The 16891-nt window shown below is 43.2% G+C and overlaps 1 protein-coding gene and 1 long non-coding RNA gene across 2 annotated transcripts in view; one reads left to right on the forward strand and one right to left on the reverse strand.

Moving 5' to 3' along the window:
* PHEX (phosphate regulating endopeptidase X-linked) overlaps window positions 1-16891 on the forward strand; it is a 153833-nt gene that overhangs the window by 121238 nt on the left and 15704 nt on the right. The window contains exon 16 of the mRNA XM_072994286.2: window positions 15689-15743. Coding sequence (XP_072850387.2) covers window positions 15689-15743 — 55 coding nt within the window. The remainder of the gene's footprint in view (window positions 1-15688; window positions 15744-16891) is intronic.
* The window catches only part of LOC140705716 (uncharacterized), a 452706-nt gene that overhangs the window by 46633 nt on the left and 389182 nt on the right, over window positions 1-16891 (reverse strand). The window lies entirely within an intron of this gene.

Here is a 16891-nt window from a genome sequence, read left to right on the forward strand (position 1 = left end):
TGTACCGCCCACCCTGCTGCGTACCAACAGTCTCCCTACCTGAGCTGACGGAGGTCGTCTCGGACCTGGTGTTGAGGACTCCCAGGCTGTTGGTGCTGGGAGACTTCAACATCCATGCCGAGGCTGCCTTGACTGGGGCGGCTCAGGACTTCATGGCCGCCATGACAACCATGGGGCTGTCTCAATGTGTCATCGGCCCGACACATCAGAAGGGCCATACCTTGGACCTGGTTTTCTCAACGGGACTGGAAGGTGGTGGTTTGGATGTGGAGGGGCTGGTTGTGACCCCATTGTCATGGTCAGACCACTTCCTGGTCAAGTTCAGTCTATTAGCTTCTTCTTCCCTCTGCAAGGGTGGGGGATCGATTAAGATGATCCGCCCCCGGAGACTAATGGATCCGGATGGTTTCCTGAATGCTCTGGGGGATTATCCGTCTGATATGGTCGGCGCTCCTGTCGAAGCTCAGGTCACCCTATGGAATAGGGAGATGACCCGGGCGGTTGACACGATTGCGCCTAAGCGCCCTCTCCCTGCTCGCCAAGCCCAGACAGCTCCTTGGTATACTTCTGAACTGCGGGCGATGAAGCGAGAGGGGAGACGGCTGGAGCGCAGGTGGAGGAAGTCCCGCTGGGAATCCGATTGAACACGACTTAGAGCCCATTATCGGGCCTATTTCGTGGCAATACGGCTGGCGAAACGGCAATATTTCTCCAGCCGCATTGCTTCCTCAGAATGTCGTCCAGCAGAGCTGTTTCGGGTGGTCCGGGATCTTCTTCAACCGGGAAATCCGGTGGAGGTCACGGACTGCTCATCAGCTCGCTGTGACGAGGTTGCTATTCATTTTGAGGAAAAAAATCACTCAGATTCGCAGTGGGCTGGACTCCACTGTTACTGCAAAATCGGAAGATGTGTCCAGTGTGCCGTGCTTAGGTCAGACTTTAATGGATGAGTTTCAATTGTTGAGACCCGAGGATGTGGACAAGGTGCTTGGATCTGTCCGTTCTACCACCACGCTGCTCGACCCTTGCCCATCTTGGCTAATCGGAAGTTCTGCCAGGGGGGTTCGCACCTGGGTCCAGGAGGCCGTGAACGCCTCTTTGAGAGAGGGAGTGGTCCCTACCGTCTTGAAAGAGGCGGTAATTCGACCACTCCTTAAAAAGTCTAACCTGGACCCAAGGCTGGTGGTTAACTACCGACCAGTGGCGAACCTCCCTTATTTGGGCAAGGTGTTGGAGCGGGTTGTGGCCGGGCAACTCCAGGCGCTGCTGGATGAAACGGATTTTCTGGATCCATTTCAATCAGGTTTCAGGCCGGGTTTTGGTACAGAGACTGCCTTGGTCGCCCTGTACGATGACCTTTGCCGGGAGAGAGACAGGGGGAGTGTGACCCTGTTGATACTCCTGGACCTCTCAGCGGCTTTCGACACCATCGACCATGGTGTCCTTCTGGATAGGCTGGCTGGGTTAGGAGTTGGGGGCACTGTTTTACGGTGGTTCCGCTCCTTCCTAGCTGACCGTGTCCAGAGGGTGGTGCTGGGGGACAGTTGCTCTGCCCCATGGCATTTATGTCATGGGGTTCCTCAGGGCTCGATACTGTCCCCCATGCTGTTTAACATCTACATGAAACCGCTGGGAGAGGTCATCAGGAGGTTTGGGCTGAGGAGTCAGCAATATGCTGACGACACTCAGCTCTACCTCTCGTTTTCCACCAATCCAGGTGAAGCGGTTTCTGTGCTGAACTCGTGTCTGGACCTGATAATGGACTGGATGAGGGTTAATAAATTGAAACTCAATCCAGACAAGACGGAAGTGCTGTTAGTGGGTGCTTCGCCGGACAGGTTGGAGGGCCATTTCCCTGCCCTGAATGGGGTTACACTCCCCCTAAGGGACAGGGTCCGCAGCCTGGGGGTGCTCCTGGACCCCAGTCTAACTTTGGAAGCCCAGGTGGACTCGGTGGCCAGAGGCGCCTTCCTTCAGCTGCGGAAATTATACCAGCTGCGGCCCTACCTGGACGAGTGGAGTCTCATGACAGTTACACAGGCAGTGGTAATATCTCGTATAGATTATTGCAATGCGCTCTACGTGGGGCTGCCTTTGAAGATGGTCCGGCGACTGCAACTGGTCCAGAATCGAGCTGCGCGGCTGGTGAGTGGTGGAGCCGCTAGAGATCACATCAAGCCGATTCTGTTCAATTTACATTGGTTACAAGTTGCTGCCCGAGCCCAATTCAAAGTGCTTGTTTTGACATATAAAGCCCTAAATGGCTTGGGCCCTGGATACTTGAAGGACCGCCTCCTTCCATATGAGCCTACCCGGCAGTTAAGATCTAGCCAGGGGGCCCTTTTGAAACAGCCATCCCTCAAAGAGGTAAGAGGGATGGCTTGTAGGCAAAGGGCCTTCTCGGCAGCTGCCCCCAGACTATGGAACGCCCTCCCAACTGAAATCCGTCTGGCGCCGACGTTGATGACATTTCGGCGCCAGGTCAAAACCTTCCTGTTCCAGAAGGCTTTTAATTGAAATAACAACTGTGGGTCCTGATGATGGCAATTTTAATTGTATTTTAATTGTATTTTAATTGTATTTTAATCATTTTATTGTATTGAATTTTAATTATTGTAAGCCGCCCAGAGACCTCTGGGTAGAGTGGGCGGCATATAAATTAAATAAATTAAATAAATTAAATAAATAAATAATCCACAGTGAGATCGGAGTGGTCCAATAATTCATTATGCTCACAGATTTCAGCCACAAGCAAAATATAGAACTGCCACTGTACCTGTTGGATGCCAAACTAGCCCAGTGGTTTTAGCCTGACACCTTGCAGGGCAAGTATGAAGTACCTTTGGCTCTCTGGATATACCCAAATAAATGCTGAAAGACACAGGCTGCATTTCTAGCAGAAAGAAAATGAGAATTTTTCACTCAGTTGCTAGACTTTGGTACAGGAGGTATTTTTCCTGGGTATCTATGAAGAGTCTGGATAATCAAGAGCTTATTGATGAGGATAGCCCCCAGTTTCCTGATGGTCAATGGGCAGAGTCATTCTGGAATTTGCATCAAATAGATCCAAGCTATTCCCATTTTTAAATTACCAATCCTTCTTCCCTTTTGTATATTATTCATCATGTTGCGTCTAAATGTATTTTGTGCAAAACTATGGTACCTTTCCTCTTGGACTTTTCCAACTAATTTCATGGTTGGTTTTTGTAGGTTTTTCGGCCTGTTTGGCTGTGTTCTGGAGGTTTTCCTTCCTAATGTTTCACCAGTCTCTGTGGCTGGCATCTTAAGAGGACAGGAGTTAGAACTCTGTCTGTGTTCTGGTATAGTGTGTGGGATAGTTGAGTATGTGTAGCTGTGGGATCAGCTTTTTGTCCTTTTCAGGAGATTGGGTGTTATCGTGATCAGGGTGTTTTTTGTTATGGGTGTATTGTTGTGATAAGGGGGGGAGATGATCTGTCACTGTGATTGATGGGTGTTGTTAGCTGTAGATGTAGATTATTTTTCATTACTGTATTGTACGATCATCTTCAAAATCACAATTTCATTTACATTTCTTCTCTTCTTGCAACAAGGCTTATTGCTAACTTTCCTGGGATCTTTTGTGCTCCCTTGTAATTTTTTTTCCTGTACGTGTTAACTCAGAAGTAAGCCCACTATGTTCAATGGAATTTAATTCAGTTTCACAGCACAATCCTCTGTGTGTTTACTCGGAAACAAATGTCATGAGAGTCAGTGGTGCTTAGTCTTAGGTAAATATATTTGGGCTTTTACTTGCAGCCTCACAATTCTTTATACACTGAATGTAATGCACAACCACTTTTGTAGTTGTAGAATTACTGGGTCTTAGGTTTCAGGGATTTGCAGTGGAGAAATTAGAAAGTCTGGCTTTTGTTTCTGATGTAGCTTTAATATCTTGACATCCCATTCCATCCATTGCCAGCTTATATCAAACTCACTGGCCTGGTGTAAAGGTGTTTTCATAAGTGTTTTGCTTACCTTCTGTTAGCATACCAGGAAGCTAGGCAGAAGGAGAGAGGACTAGAAAGAGGCTGATGGAGGTATGCTCAAAGGACTATTGTCCAGTTTGGACTAAGGCAGAGAGTGAGGTTCCAGCACCATGACTCGTGACTTGTGAGCCTTCTTGTTACAGACAATGAGGCAGTAGTGGTGCAAAGGCAGGAATGAACCTCCCTCTGGGCAAATGGTGAGTGTTTCAGGAGAGCCATCAACAGCAGCAGTGGATCTAGAAAACTCTCACATGTTGTCTGCCAGCTAATCCTTGTAGGATGCAAGCACAATGATAGCAATCACTACAGCTGCTAGGCGAATGCTAAAAAACTGCTACGGTGGACTCTCGACTTACGGATGGCTCCACTTGCGTACTTTTCAAGTTACGGACTTCTCCGGCTGCAAAATTTCACTTTGACTTGTGGCCAGAGAATTGACCTATGGACTGGAAAGGGGAGGCGGGGAAAGCGCCGAATTCAAATTTGGCGCTTTCCCCGCCTCCCCCTTCCAGTCCGTAGGCCGCCGATTGTGCCTCCGGATGCCTTCCAGGGCTTCTCTGCCGCCATGGGAGGCATCTCGGAGGTCCCCCTCTGCCGCAGATTGTGCTTCAGAGGCATGATCGGCAGCAGGGGGGGGGGGACCTCTGAGATGCCTCCCATGGTGGCAGAGAAGCCCTGGAAGGTCTCCGGAGGTTCCCCGCCGCTGCCATCACTGCTGGGAGCTGAGCTGCGCTGGGCAATCCTGGCCATGCTTGGACTCCTGGAATTCCCCAGCCACCGCCCGGCACAGCTCAGCTCCCAGCAGCAGTGGTGGTGGTGGAAGTCCAGGAGTCCGAGCACGGCTGGGATCACCTGGCGTGGCACAGCTCCCAGTGGCGGTGGCAGTGGCGGGGGAAGTCCAGGAGTCCGAGCGTGGCTGGGATAACCCAGTGTGGCTCGTCTTGCAGCAGTGATGGCAGCGGAAGTCCAGGAGTCCGAGCGTGGCCAGGAGTCCAGGAGTCCGAGCAAGGTGCTGCTTTTTGCATTTATTTTATTTTTTATTTTTTTGGGTGGTGGTGGGGTTTCTTTGGCGGTTATGGATTAATGGGTTTTCAATGCATTTCTATGGGAAATGGACCCTTGACCTGCGGACTTTTCAACCTGCGGCCACCATTCCAATACGGATTAATTCTGTAAATTGAGGGTCCACTGTAGATAGGTAGTAACAAGAGCTGGGTTTCTATGTTGCATGGTGCACTGGAATGTATCCGTGTTCCAGGCCTATATATCCAGATTGTACAACTAGTGGTTTCATAACTAAACCTCCCACCTCTGCCATGGCTTTGTAGCAAAAGGACCTCTGCTTTTGCAAGGGCCTACTACCAGGTTTCAGGTTTTGGCCATGAAAGTGATAGTGCAGAGCTGGCAATCCTAGTGGGAGCTGCTTTAATCCTGTGGCAAAAGCAGCCCTTGTTGGGTGGCCTGAGGGCAGCTGCTGTTCCTGAACTTCCCAACTTCAGTATCACTACCGCAGGCCCACCTTACACAGTAGTTGTAAATATATAAAAGGACTTTAAACAAACAGAATTTATGCAATGCTATTCCTATAATGTTTCAGGTAAGGCTTTATTGTATAATGGAATCTTGGAGATATATATAACCTTAATACTACCTTAGGGATTCGTACCCATTAGCATTACACTAGATTGGAACAGAAGTGAATTTCCAGAATATGGTAACTCTCTGTCTACATTTAAAAGCATCCACTCTTTATGGAAATTTATTTTTTGTTTGAATTATAGTAATGATTTAATTATAGTAATGATATAAGGGACGTGGTGGCGCTGTGGGCTAAACCGCAGAAGCCTATGCTTCAGGGTCAGAAGACCAGCAGTTGTAAGATCGAATTCACGCGACGGAGTGAGCGCCCGTCGCTTGTCCCAGCGCCCGCCAACCTAGCGGTTCGAAAGCATGCAAATGCAAGTAGATAAATAGGGACCACCTCAGTGGGAAGGTAACAGCATTCAGTGTCTAAGTCGCACTGGCCATGTGACCACGGAAGATTGTCTTCGGAGAAAACGCTGGCTCTATGGCTTGGAAACGGGGATGAGCACCGCCCCCTAGAGTCGAACACGACTGGACAAAAATTCTCAAGGGGAACCTTTACCTTTACCTTTAATGATATAATACATTTCCAGTGGTATTACTGATACTTTTCAATAGACAGTTATTAAACGTCAGTACTGAAATTGCATTTTTACATCCACATACTATTTGTTGAAGATATTATTCATTAATATATTTATTTTTCAAAATGGACAATTGTTAATTGTATTTGATGAATTATTTTCACAAGTCTCATGGTATGTTATATTGGTAGACATTAAGGCAAATTTAAAGTTTAATGAGTTTGATTAGTTAAGTAATCAGTGAATTAATTAATCATAAATATGACCTACCATTAGAACATCCAAATAATTCCACTTACATCAAAATTAGTTAAGCAGCTGTCAATGTTAAATGATATTTGGAGACCTTTCTGCATCCCCAGGCTGCTGAAAGTAGTTTTCAGGGGACGCAGAGATAATGTAGATGGCCCACTTGGGACAAAAGAGGTATCCCCGCCCCTGCTGCATATCATTATGTTTTTCATTTTTCAGCATTGCTGATGCTTGGGGGATGGACCCAAGAGGTCCAACTTAAAAATTAGGAATCAAGTCCTTTGTGAGAAAGGTGACATGTTTGGAAAATCACCGGGTTTGGAAAGTCAGGAAGAAAATTAACAGCTATTGGCAAACATTTTTTTTTGAATGATTCCAGTTGCTGAAATTAGTGTTGGGAGGAGGATGACCTGATCTTGCATCCATAGCCTTTTAATTTCTTGCCTTAATGTTTCGTGCTTTGCAATTTTTATTACTTTCTGTACTTTGGAGGCTGCTTGTTGATGGAATTCCAGCTTCTGTAAGGTATGTCTTTCAATTGTTTTTCCAGAAGTATATTAGGGTAGCACTAGTAGTTTGGATAAAACAGTTGATTTTAATAATATGCTAAGGGTAAGTAAATATGTTAAAAGGGTGCTAAATGCCTTGCTCAGGTTGTTTGTTTTCCACTTTTCTCCCAGAATTGACATCCAAGGTGTCTTATAATGTGGTTTAAAAAATAATAATAGAATTGAAAAGAATATGGTAACCTACAAATATTGAAATGAAATTCAGCTCATTGACTGTGCTTGCACAACACAAAGTTGCAGAGATGGTAATGATAACAGCATCAAGGTGGAAGTCACATCAGAGAGAGGGCTGATGGCTGGAAGTGTGCCGTGCCAAAGTTTGAGTTGTGGGCCTAACATGGTAATTTGATACATTCCACATAGTAGCCATTAAACTGATATGAACTGCAGAGAGCCGAAGTCTCATCCTCCTTTGTCCTCATCTTCATACAACCACAGCATTTGCTGCCGTGGAACTGCAGCTTAGATTTAGTCTAGGTTGTTCTTCCATGACATTAGGTTGACACCACTTGAATATGTCCATAAGGCAGCAGCACTATTGTGCTGGTTTTCTGTTTGGCTAGTGGTCAGGATGGGTGTAGGGATGGGGATTATAAGTTTCATTGAACAGTAAACAGGAAAGAAGTGAATTATTTACTTCATCATGTTTTGGATACCAAAGGAAGTCAAGGCACATCCATACAGGAGAAGTTGGAGTGGTCTGGTTTGCACTTAAAAGGTTCTTATCTTAGTGGAATCTATTTTATTTCACATTTGAACAATCCTTCCATTCACACTGATCAATGTTTCTTCTCTCATGAGAAGGGTCCAGACAGGTCTTTGTATTGATCTTTGTATTGCTCCAATTTGTTCTCTTTTCAATTAATCACACTCCCCTTCCCACCTCCTTCCTTGCCTTTTCATTCAGTTGTCATTCAGTGGGCTGCAGAACTTTCCTTTTTCCTTTTGTTAAATAAAGTAAGTGACATAGCAAAACAAAAATGCATCCACCTAGCATGATAAACATTTTACCACCAATGTAACTCCTTTATATATAATTTAAAATGGTAGAGTAGATGAAAATAGAGGAGGTTCTCTGTCATTCTTTCAGTGCCACAACCCACCAAAAAGGTCACAGGGTTGTCACCTCAGATACCACTGCTCAGAGTTCTACGGTATTTGGGTGTGAACTAGCCATCTGCACGGGCTACAGAATGGGATAATTAGGACCACTTTGAATTGCACCCCCCCATAAAGCCCCTGTAGCCCTGCTCAAAAAGGAGCAGGAGAACTCTAAAAGAAAGGACAGATGGATTGCTATAAGTCAAAACACATGTGGACACCATAATTTGATTCAAACCAACCAACCAACACACACACACACACAAATCCAGATAGTGAGCTATATGCCCATCTGGACACCCCCTCAATCAAAAATAGACTTTGCAAGCATATCACATGTACATAATCTTTGTGTTGCAATGGGGGCAGGAAGCAATTCAATGATGCTTTTGCAGAAATCATAAACCATACTATTTCCTGTAAGTTACATGCCTGAAAATCTTTTAGTTCTTTTCAGCCTATATTTGTGTTATGTTGCTGTTTAAGATTTTACTCTTGTTGCTGTCATTTGCTATTGCAGCTTTTTAAAAGCCATATTAAAAATATAGTTTAGCTTATCTTGGCTAATTGTCGTTTGCATGCCACTCTGAATTTGCCTTCGGCATAGATAGACAAGGTATAAAGAGGACGTAGATATCCTTTTCCTTCTCAATTCTTTTCTTCCTTTTGTGTCCTATCTGTTAGATTGTCAGCCTGCAGGCAGGGATTGTCCCACTTTTAAATCTCTGGACAGTGCCTAGAAATTGTTATTTCCAGAGGGACAGCCATGAAATGTGGAACTACATCCTGTCAGGAAGTTCAGTTCTATCACCTGTGTCCAGAACTGAGATAGCATTCCCCCCCCCTAAAATTTTACAACAACTGTCAGCTAGGGCCAAGGCTGCTTTGTGAAGGGTCACTGTAATTATTTTGCATATATTTAAGTTTTTACATAATTGCTGTGGCATTCCTTCCATTTTCCTTTTTATGTCACTGCTTATAATTCCATGCTTTGTATATGTTTGCCAACTCATGGTGGGAATTTGAGTTCACAAAAACCTCTATCCCCCCCCCAAAAGAAAGTTCTTAAGGTACCAAAAAAAAAAAAAAAAAGCTCCTTTTTGTTCAGGTGCTCTATAAATCATCATTACCACTATCATGCCACAATCCACATAGTGGGATGAGGTTCAAATTATAGTTGAGTTTCTGCATATGCAAAAATACATGTGCATTTCTCTGGGCACATTTTTCAACACAGAGAGGCAGATGCAAAGTTTCTAAATGACAGTTAACTCCACCCTATATAATCTGCTTTTTACTAGAAACCATTTATGTGGTGACAGCCGAACCTTCACACTTGTTTTATTAGGCCTAATTAATTATGAGATGACCCTCTTGAAAATCTTCCATTTTAACTGTAAACTGGACTAGAGCTGGTAGAAGTTCTTTTTTTTTTTTTTTTTTTTGAATTGCAGCTCTGAGATCCCTCAGTTTGTATGGCTGTTGGCGGGATGACTGAGAGATTCTGTAGTTACAGTCAAAAAAAAAAAAAAAGCAACTATTCCAAGCTTTCAGCTTTTCCTGGTCTCAGATGGATTGGCCTCAAAGGCAAATTCTTGGCAAGCTGAGGCACAAAACAGGCCTAATGAGGGGAGTTCAGGAATGAGGTGAAAGCCATAGAAAGGCCTAGCAAACAGAATCCTGTTGGAGAGCTAAAAGCAACATCCAGGAGCAATCCAGAATCAGTCCAGTCCAGTTGAGTCAGAAGGCAAACAGGGAGAGTTTAAGAAACACAGCCAAGCCGTCCAAAAGTCAGACCCAGCAAGGACTCGGCAACAAAGTTCAAGATTAGGGATGGGGGTATTCGTATTTGTATATGCATACCCCCACAGGTGGAGATAACGAGGGTCCAGCCCCCTGGGGCCAGACCGTCCACTCACCATTCCGCTGCTGCTGCGGGCTGCGGGCTCCCTTCCTATAGCTCCAGAACTCATGGTGGATTAGCCTCTCTTCGACCTGGCAGAAAGACTCTTCATCCTGCCAGGAGTGGATAATCCAACACAAGCTCTGAAATATGTGGGGTATTTGTATTTGTATATGAATACAGATACCCCCATCTCTAGTCAGGATACATGACAGTCAGGGTCTAAAGCAGGAAGAGACTTGGTTTCTCCTACCAAGTCCTAGTACCAGACTAAGGTTTCTACACATGGCATATTGGAGTCCTACCTATGGCTCAGTAGAAGACATTTGGTTAAAGATATGCAAGACCTGACCTACAAGTCCCATGGGAGGAAGAGCTCAAGGAGACCCTCATGCCCGCCCCAGGAGGATTCTTTCACTGCAGCCAAACACTTCAACTGGGGTCTTTTAGCCAGGTTCATGCCTTTAACCAGTGCGTTTCCAGGCACTGGGAGGCAGTTCAGCCTCCTTCCCTAGCCCAGGCACAGAGTTACTACCTTCTGGAAATTCATCCTCCTGGCCCCGCAACAGTTCAGGAGACTGTAGGATCCAACAGTTTCTCCCCTTGTCGGGCCCAGGGAGTTCCAGCTCATGCTTGCTAAAGGACCTGTCAAGAAGGACCATGATGGAGCTGAATTTGTATGGGCAAACTCCTAATTTTTTTTTTTAATGCTCAGACCTTGCCTCTTCTACTATGTAAAAAAGAAAACACTATTTAATTAGAAATGAACAAGTGACATTAAATGGAGATACTTAATGATTCACATGGCAGAAATGAAAGTTCCAACATTCAGATGTGTTATGATGATTACAAAGAAAATTCAGATCAAGAGCACCTTGATCTCCATATTCATATAATTAATTTGTTTTTTACAGCCTCAGAATAAGCTTATTTGACAAGTTCCAAACAACAGTGGGCCATGAGAGGGACTAGAATTCCCAGAAAATAAATTTTTACAATTTTTCTGTCTTATACATCAGTGCCAAAACAGGTGGCAACGGCAGCAGGGGAACCACAGCTGACAGACAGCAGATGGCCTGGCCAAAGGAGCATACTGCTTCTTACTTTGCTCGACATGAGTTACATTTAGCGTATCCCTTGAAATGGTGCTCTAAGGGAAGTGCGGGAAGCCTGCTCTCTTAATAGCAGGGTATTCACACTTTCTTAGAAATACAAGCTTTGATAAATAAATTGCGTGTAGTTGAAGTTTTTCAAGTATATCTGACAGCTTGTTGTCAGAGTGCTGGAGTTCTCTCCAACTCCCAAGATAATTGGCTCCGTTGTCATACTACTCTTAACAGTTAGGCCATTTTTCTTGATATTCAACCAAAATCCTGACATCCTGTAACTTGAGCCATTACTATGTATCTTGCTCTCTGGAATGATTGAGAACAGATTCTGCCCCTCCTCTGTGTGGCAATCTTTCAAATATTTGAAAAGTGTCATTCATATCTCCCCTTTAGTCTTATTTTCTCATGGCTAAATATGCCTAGTTCTTTCAGTCTTTCCTCATAGGGCATGGTTACCAGCTGCCCTGATCATTCTCTCAACTTGTTCCAGTTTGTGGGCATCCTTTTAAAAGTGTGGAACTGGACACAGTACTCAAGATGAGGCCTAACCACTACTGAATAGAGGGGGACTAATACCTCATGGGCTTAATGCAGCTTAAAATAGCATCTGCTTTTTTTGCAGCCTCATCACACTATTGGCTCATATTCAGTTTGTGATCTACAACATGTGTAGTATTACTGGGCCATGTATTCCCTATCTTGTAACTGTGTGTTCGGTTTCTTATCCCTAGAAAAAACATGTGTCTGAGGGCTTGTGATCTGGGTTTGTGCACTGTGGTAAAATGGCTGCATTATTCTGTTCTCACATGAACATGTGACCTGTATTTGCTAGTTCTTTTTTTTTTTTGATGGTTTTAAAAATGTGTTTTTCAAATAATGTTGAGTGGTTAGAGAAGTTCAGAACTGCAGAGCGATCAGAAGGCCCCTTGACCAACTCTGCAAGAGTGCGTGGAGCCCACAGTGCCACTCGGTTAGAAAAATGAATTGCTGACCATATTCTCTTCCTATGGTAACCCGGAATTCTTGATTCTCATAGACAAGGCAACAATGCTGGTGCACTCTTTCCAACTGCTCTTCTGGAAGCAGGAGTGGATAAACAAAACACAGACTCTGTCTGTTTGTTTATCATTATAACCACTATCATTTGTTTCTCCCTTGGCAAGCCAGAGAAAGGAAACAGCAAAAAAAAAAAAAAAAAAAAAAAAAAAAAAAAAAAAAACCAAACCAAAACAAAAAAAACCCCACTAGTTATTTCTATGCGAGTGGTGAGATGTATATTTGTCAGTGGTTCATAAGGACTTATTCTTCAAAATCATAGGTGTTCCACGAGTGCCCCAGCTCCCCTCCCCTTCCTCCCCCAGTAGGTACCCACTCAGAGGAGGATGTTGGGCAGGGAAGCCCAGCATGCTGCCTCTTGAGTTGAGCACTCACCATAGGAGGCAGGCAAAAGAAGCAAGAGTGTCCACTTGTGCATCTGAAGAATGAACCATTATGGACTGACAGATGGGCAGTTCATGTCCATCTCTACTTAGCATTTTTTCTTAAGATCAAGTGCTTCCCTCAAGTGGTGAAAGGCGTCTGCTTATCAAAGCGCACAGTTGTTTTCACATACCCATCGTACATGGGTACACTTTGTTTCATGCCTGGTCATTCGAAAGTAAACGTGCTCTTAATGAGTTATTCCTAAAGAATATATATTCTCTATAATATCCAGGTTGATCTGAGCCAAGCAAGAGTCTTGGGCTCAGGTGTCATGACAAACAAACCATGAAGAGAAAATTTGCCATACTATTTTTAAGCGACTCTTGTTGGCAGTGTCTTGTCTGGGCCATTTGTGGTCTAGTATTGTGGCATAGTTCTTAAGGTAGTCATTTTTTTTCTTCTGGGTCTTGGCAATGGTAGTAATCTTGCAAAACAAAAGGCAAACAAAACAAAACAAAAACGAGAGAGAGAGAGAGAGAGAGAGAGAGAGAGAGCGCATGACACTACCTTTATTTGGGGAAACTAAACAATACTATTATTTGGCCAATTGATATTTAAAATGCTGGAAATAAACTTTCAGATGACACAGAAGAACTCTTTCGCAGGTACCCGCAAAATGATGTTACATGGCCAAGTTACAACACAATAGTACAGTTCTGTTAACTACTGTAACACCTTGTCAAATTTACCTCTTCTAGTACTTCCTGTTACTATTCCTTTGCTCATTTACACGTTTGTACATAACTCAGCTGCTTTGCTTTTCTGACCCTTTACTGAATAAAGCTGATCACTAAGGGTCAGATCACACATTACAGCCACAACGTTGCTAGATGTGAGAATTTTTTAACTGCTAAAAATGTCTAGCTGTCATTGCACAAACTGTCTCGCCCGCCGGTCACCTGCAAATTGGCTTGTTTTGTTTTGAGACTGGTCATCAAAAAATATACAAAGCCCTTGCTTTGAAGTTTGGTTGCTTAGGCACAAAGCTCTATGGGAATCACTTTTCTGGGACACTAATGTCCTTTTCTGCTATCTGTATTGTCTAGTTTGATCCTAGGAAGATTTCTCTCAGCATTGTCTTAAAGCAGAAGCATATGGTCCAATTCTCATGCCTGGGAGTTAATCAGTGGGAGTAACTGAAGGTTTCACCTTACAGAATCGCTAAGGCAAATGTTTTTATTATTATTATCTCAGGTTTAGAATATCATAGCAAATGAACACAAATGAACACATGCCAGTGTTTGGTGCTCCTTCCTATTTTAACACAGCCTACTGCTCTGTTTGTTATTTTAATATTTGGTTTTATTGTTTTATTAATATTTTAATTCATTTAACTTTGGTTTAATTCTGCGGCTCTGTCCTGAAACCAGCACAAGAGTGTGAGGCCTCAATCCAGATGAGAAAAACAGGGTCAAATGTGAACCCAGGCAGATGCTTTTTTTCTTCTAAATGAAAGTAGTAGTGTGAACGTTGTTCCAAATCAAAGGTGAGACACAAGAAATGTTTTTCAATTTGGTCCGCAGCTTTTTAAAATGTTTAAATCCCATAACCTGCAATGGGGCCTAAGATAGTGCATAAAAACTGAGTACAGGAGCAGGTGGATCCTCCAGACCCATCTCCAGTCCAGACATGATGAGTTCCCTGCTGTACATTCCCAGGTTTGCGCCAGCCAGCTGTATTGACAAGATATTCTCAGGTCCATCTCCATCCTAAGTCTCAAGATTTGAGGCTGGTCATACCCCAAGGCTGCCCTAGGGGGCCTTCCCTGCATGTGTTTTTGCATCTTATGATTTGTGTTACCCAATCAGAGGACCAATTTCCCAATAACATCCAATGGGGCTCACCTCTACCACTCCCTCCACCACTACCTGCCAAATTGTGACATACAGTTTTTTAATATGACACTGTCCCTGATTTGCCCATTGTGCCCTGTAGGGCAAAAAATACCCAAGATCTATTTACTCAATATACCAATCAGGGAGCCTAAACTTCCTATTCAGACCCATCTGACGATCAAACATTCACTCTGGCCTAGAGGATGGACTGGTGCGTTGTCCAGTATCCCTGAGCAAGAGGACCAGTGTTGGTGCAGGGTATGCTTTTAAAGCTTCCTAACCTGCGTCACGCACAATGACCACTTCTTGATTACTGCCTTACTTCCTAGCTGCTTGGCAATGGGAGTCCATAGGTCATATTCTTTAAAGAAAAGTGGGTTTTGCAGAATGTGTTTCACAAGATGTGAAATTTGGCTCTTGGTATTCATGTTTATAGGTTTTCCCACCCCAACCTTTCTCCTTGGAAAGTCTGCATTTTACTAGGCTGACTATCCACATTCTGGTCTATGAAAATATATGCCACAGCATACTTTTAAATGTTTAAGGTGTTAAGGCAATGGAAAATACCTGAACACCTCATTCATATAATAAATTAACTGCCCTCACTCATCACCATTGGTTGTGGCTGACCAAAAGCTATTTGTAATTGTAGTCAAGCAACATTTGCAGGATATAAATGGCCCTCCTTTCTACTAAACCAACGTTTTAATATTCTGCTGCTGTGTATAAAATGTTTTCAACAATACGGTGAAGTTTCTAAAATGTAGATTGAACACGTATCTTCCGTGTGCATAAACATGAGCACATTTCTGAGTATCAGGGTCTTTACAGCCATCAAGAGAGCAAGTCTAGATAACAGCAGGACCTACCTAAAGGAATTACTCCACAAGCCAACTCACAAATAACACGTTTGCCCCCTGTGTACAACTGAATCAGCCATTCACTTGAACATTATGTCTGCTATTTTTTTAATTGCTCTCCATTTTACGTACACATGCACTCTAGGAGGGAAAATAGCTAATGCTTTTATTAAATGAGCTTTGAAATTTGCCATTCTGGCCTTAATGTCTGGTTCATTTGCAAGGACATACTGTTTTGCTGATTCATATACATTTGGTTAACTGATTAACTCTATTGACCTTGAGTATGGAAAGTAACAAAAGCCCTGTTTTCTATTAATGTCTTACCATTGATATTCAGTAGGACTGAATTTTCTATTAATTTCTATCTCTATTTTTATTCATTTATCCTCAACACCACAGGATTCCCAGCAGGTGAACTTCAGAAACCATTCTTTTGGGGAACAGAATATCCGAGGTAAAACGATCTTATAATCGAAACACTATACAAGTATGAAAAGGAGAAGTCCTTTTGAGGAGAAAGGTGGGGTAAAAAAATATTTAAATAATAAATAAATAAATAAAGTCAAAAAAGAAAGAATGATGAAAATAATTTGATGCAGCAGATCGATAGTATTGTACACTGTGGCAACACTGGTGGTTGGCAAGATGGAGAGATAGGCAGGATTTTTTTTTCTCTTTGAAAATGCAGAACGATGTGAAATGTTGCTGCTCTGTGCTGGTGCTTTGAAAATGACCACTAATTAGTTTTCATAATAATGACAGGTTGCTGTCCTCATTTTTCATCTTAATATGGTATTAAGTAGAAGCAGGCTCAAAGCAGATCTGAATTAAATATTCTCAAGGCTTCCTTACTTATCGTAATTCTAGCTGAATGAAAGCCTTGAGTGACTGGTTTTCTCACATGAACAAGAGGACTAAGGTGTGCAACTCCCAAGAGCCAGTCACCAAAACAAAAATTAAAAATGGCAGAGTAAGAGAAAACTTTTTTTTAAAATTGAAAGGCAGAAGCAATCCCCATACTTACGTTAATTAGGCCAATTTTTTAAAAACAAAGTCTGTATATATTTTTTCACATTAGAAGTCATGTGTGTTCTTTGATAGTTTCAAAGGTGACCCAGACACTCCAACTGAGGTAGCAAGAGAACTGGGAGCACATTGCTGTACCACCCATGCTGCTGCCATTTCCTCTACCTATCTACCTACTTGACTCGACTCATCTCTACTCTACTCTGCCTGCCTATCAACATACCGAATTCATTTTTATTCTCCCATTCTTTTGGTGAAGGGACAACTTATTAAAAAGCAAGCCAGCATAAAACAGAATAAGTTATTAAAGGTGGACATGGTCCAACAAGATTTTGCCCATTAATATTAAATCAATTAGTTTAAAACAATTAAAAATACCTTAAGAGCACAGTAAAACAGACAACAATAAAAGTAATTTGCAACCTCCCAGAATCAAAATTCTTCATTGCCCAGTTCATGCATGAAAAGGCTGTCTTAAAAAAAGGAAGGTCTTCATCTGAGGGGCAGGAAGGAGACGGCCAACCTCACCTCCCAAAGGAGGGCATTCTGGGACTTAGGAACAGCCACTGAACAGGT

This window comes from Pogona vitticeps, chromosome 3 (assembly GCF_051106095.1).
Source record: "Pogona vitticeps strain Pit_001003342236 chromosome 3, PviZW2.1, whole genome shotgun sequence".
NCBI classification, from domain to species: Eukaryota; Metazoa; Chordata; class Lepidosauria; order Squamata; family Agamidae; genus Pogona; species Pogona vitticeps.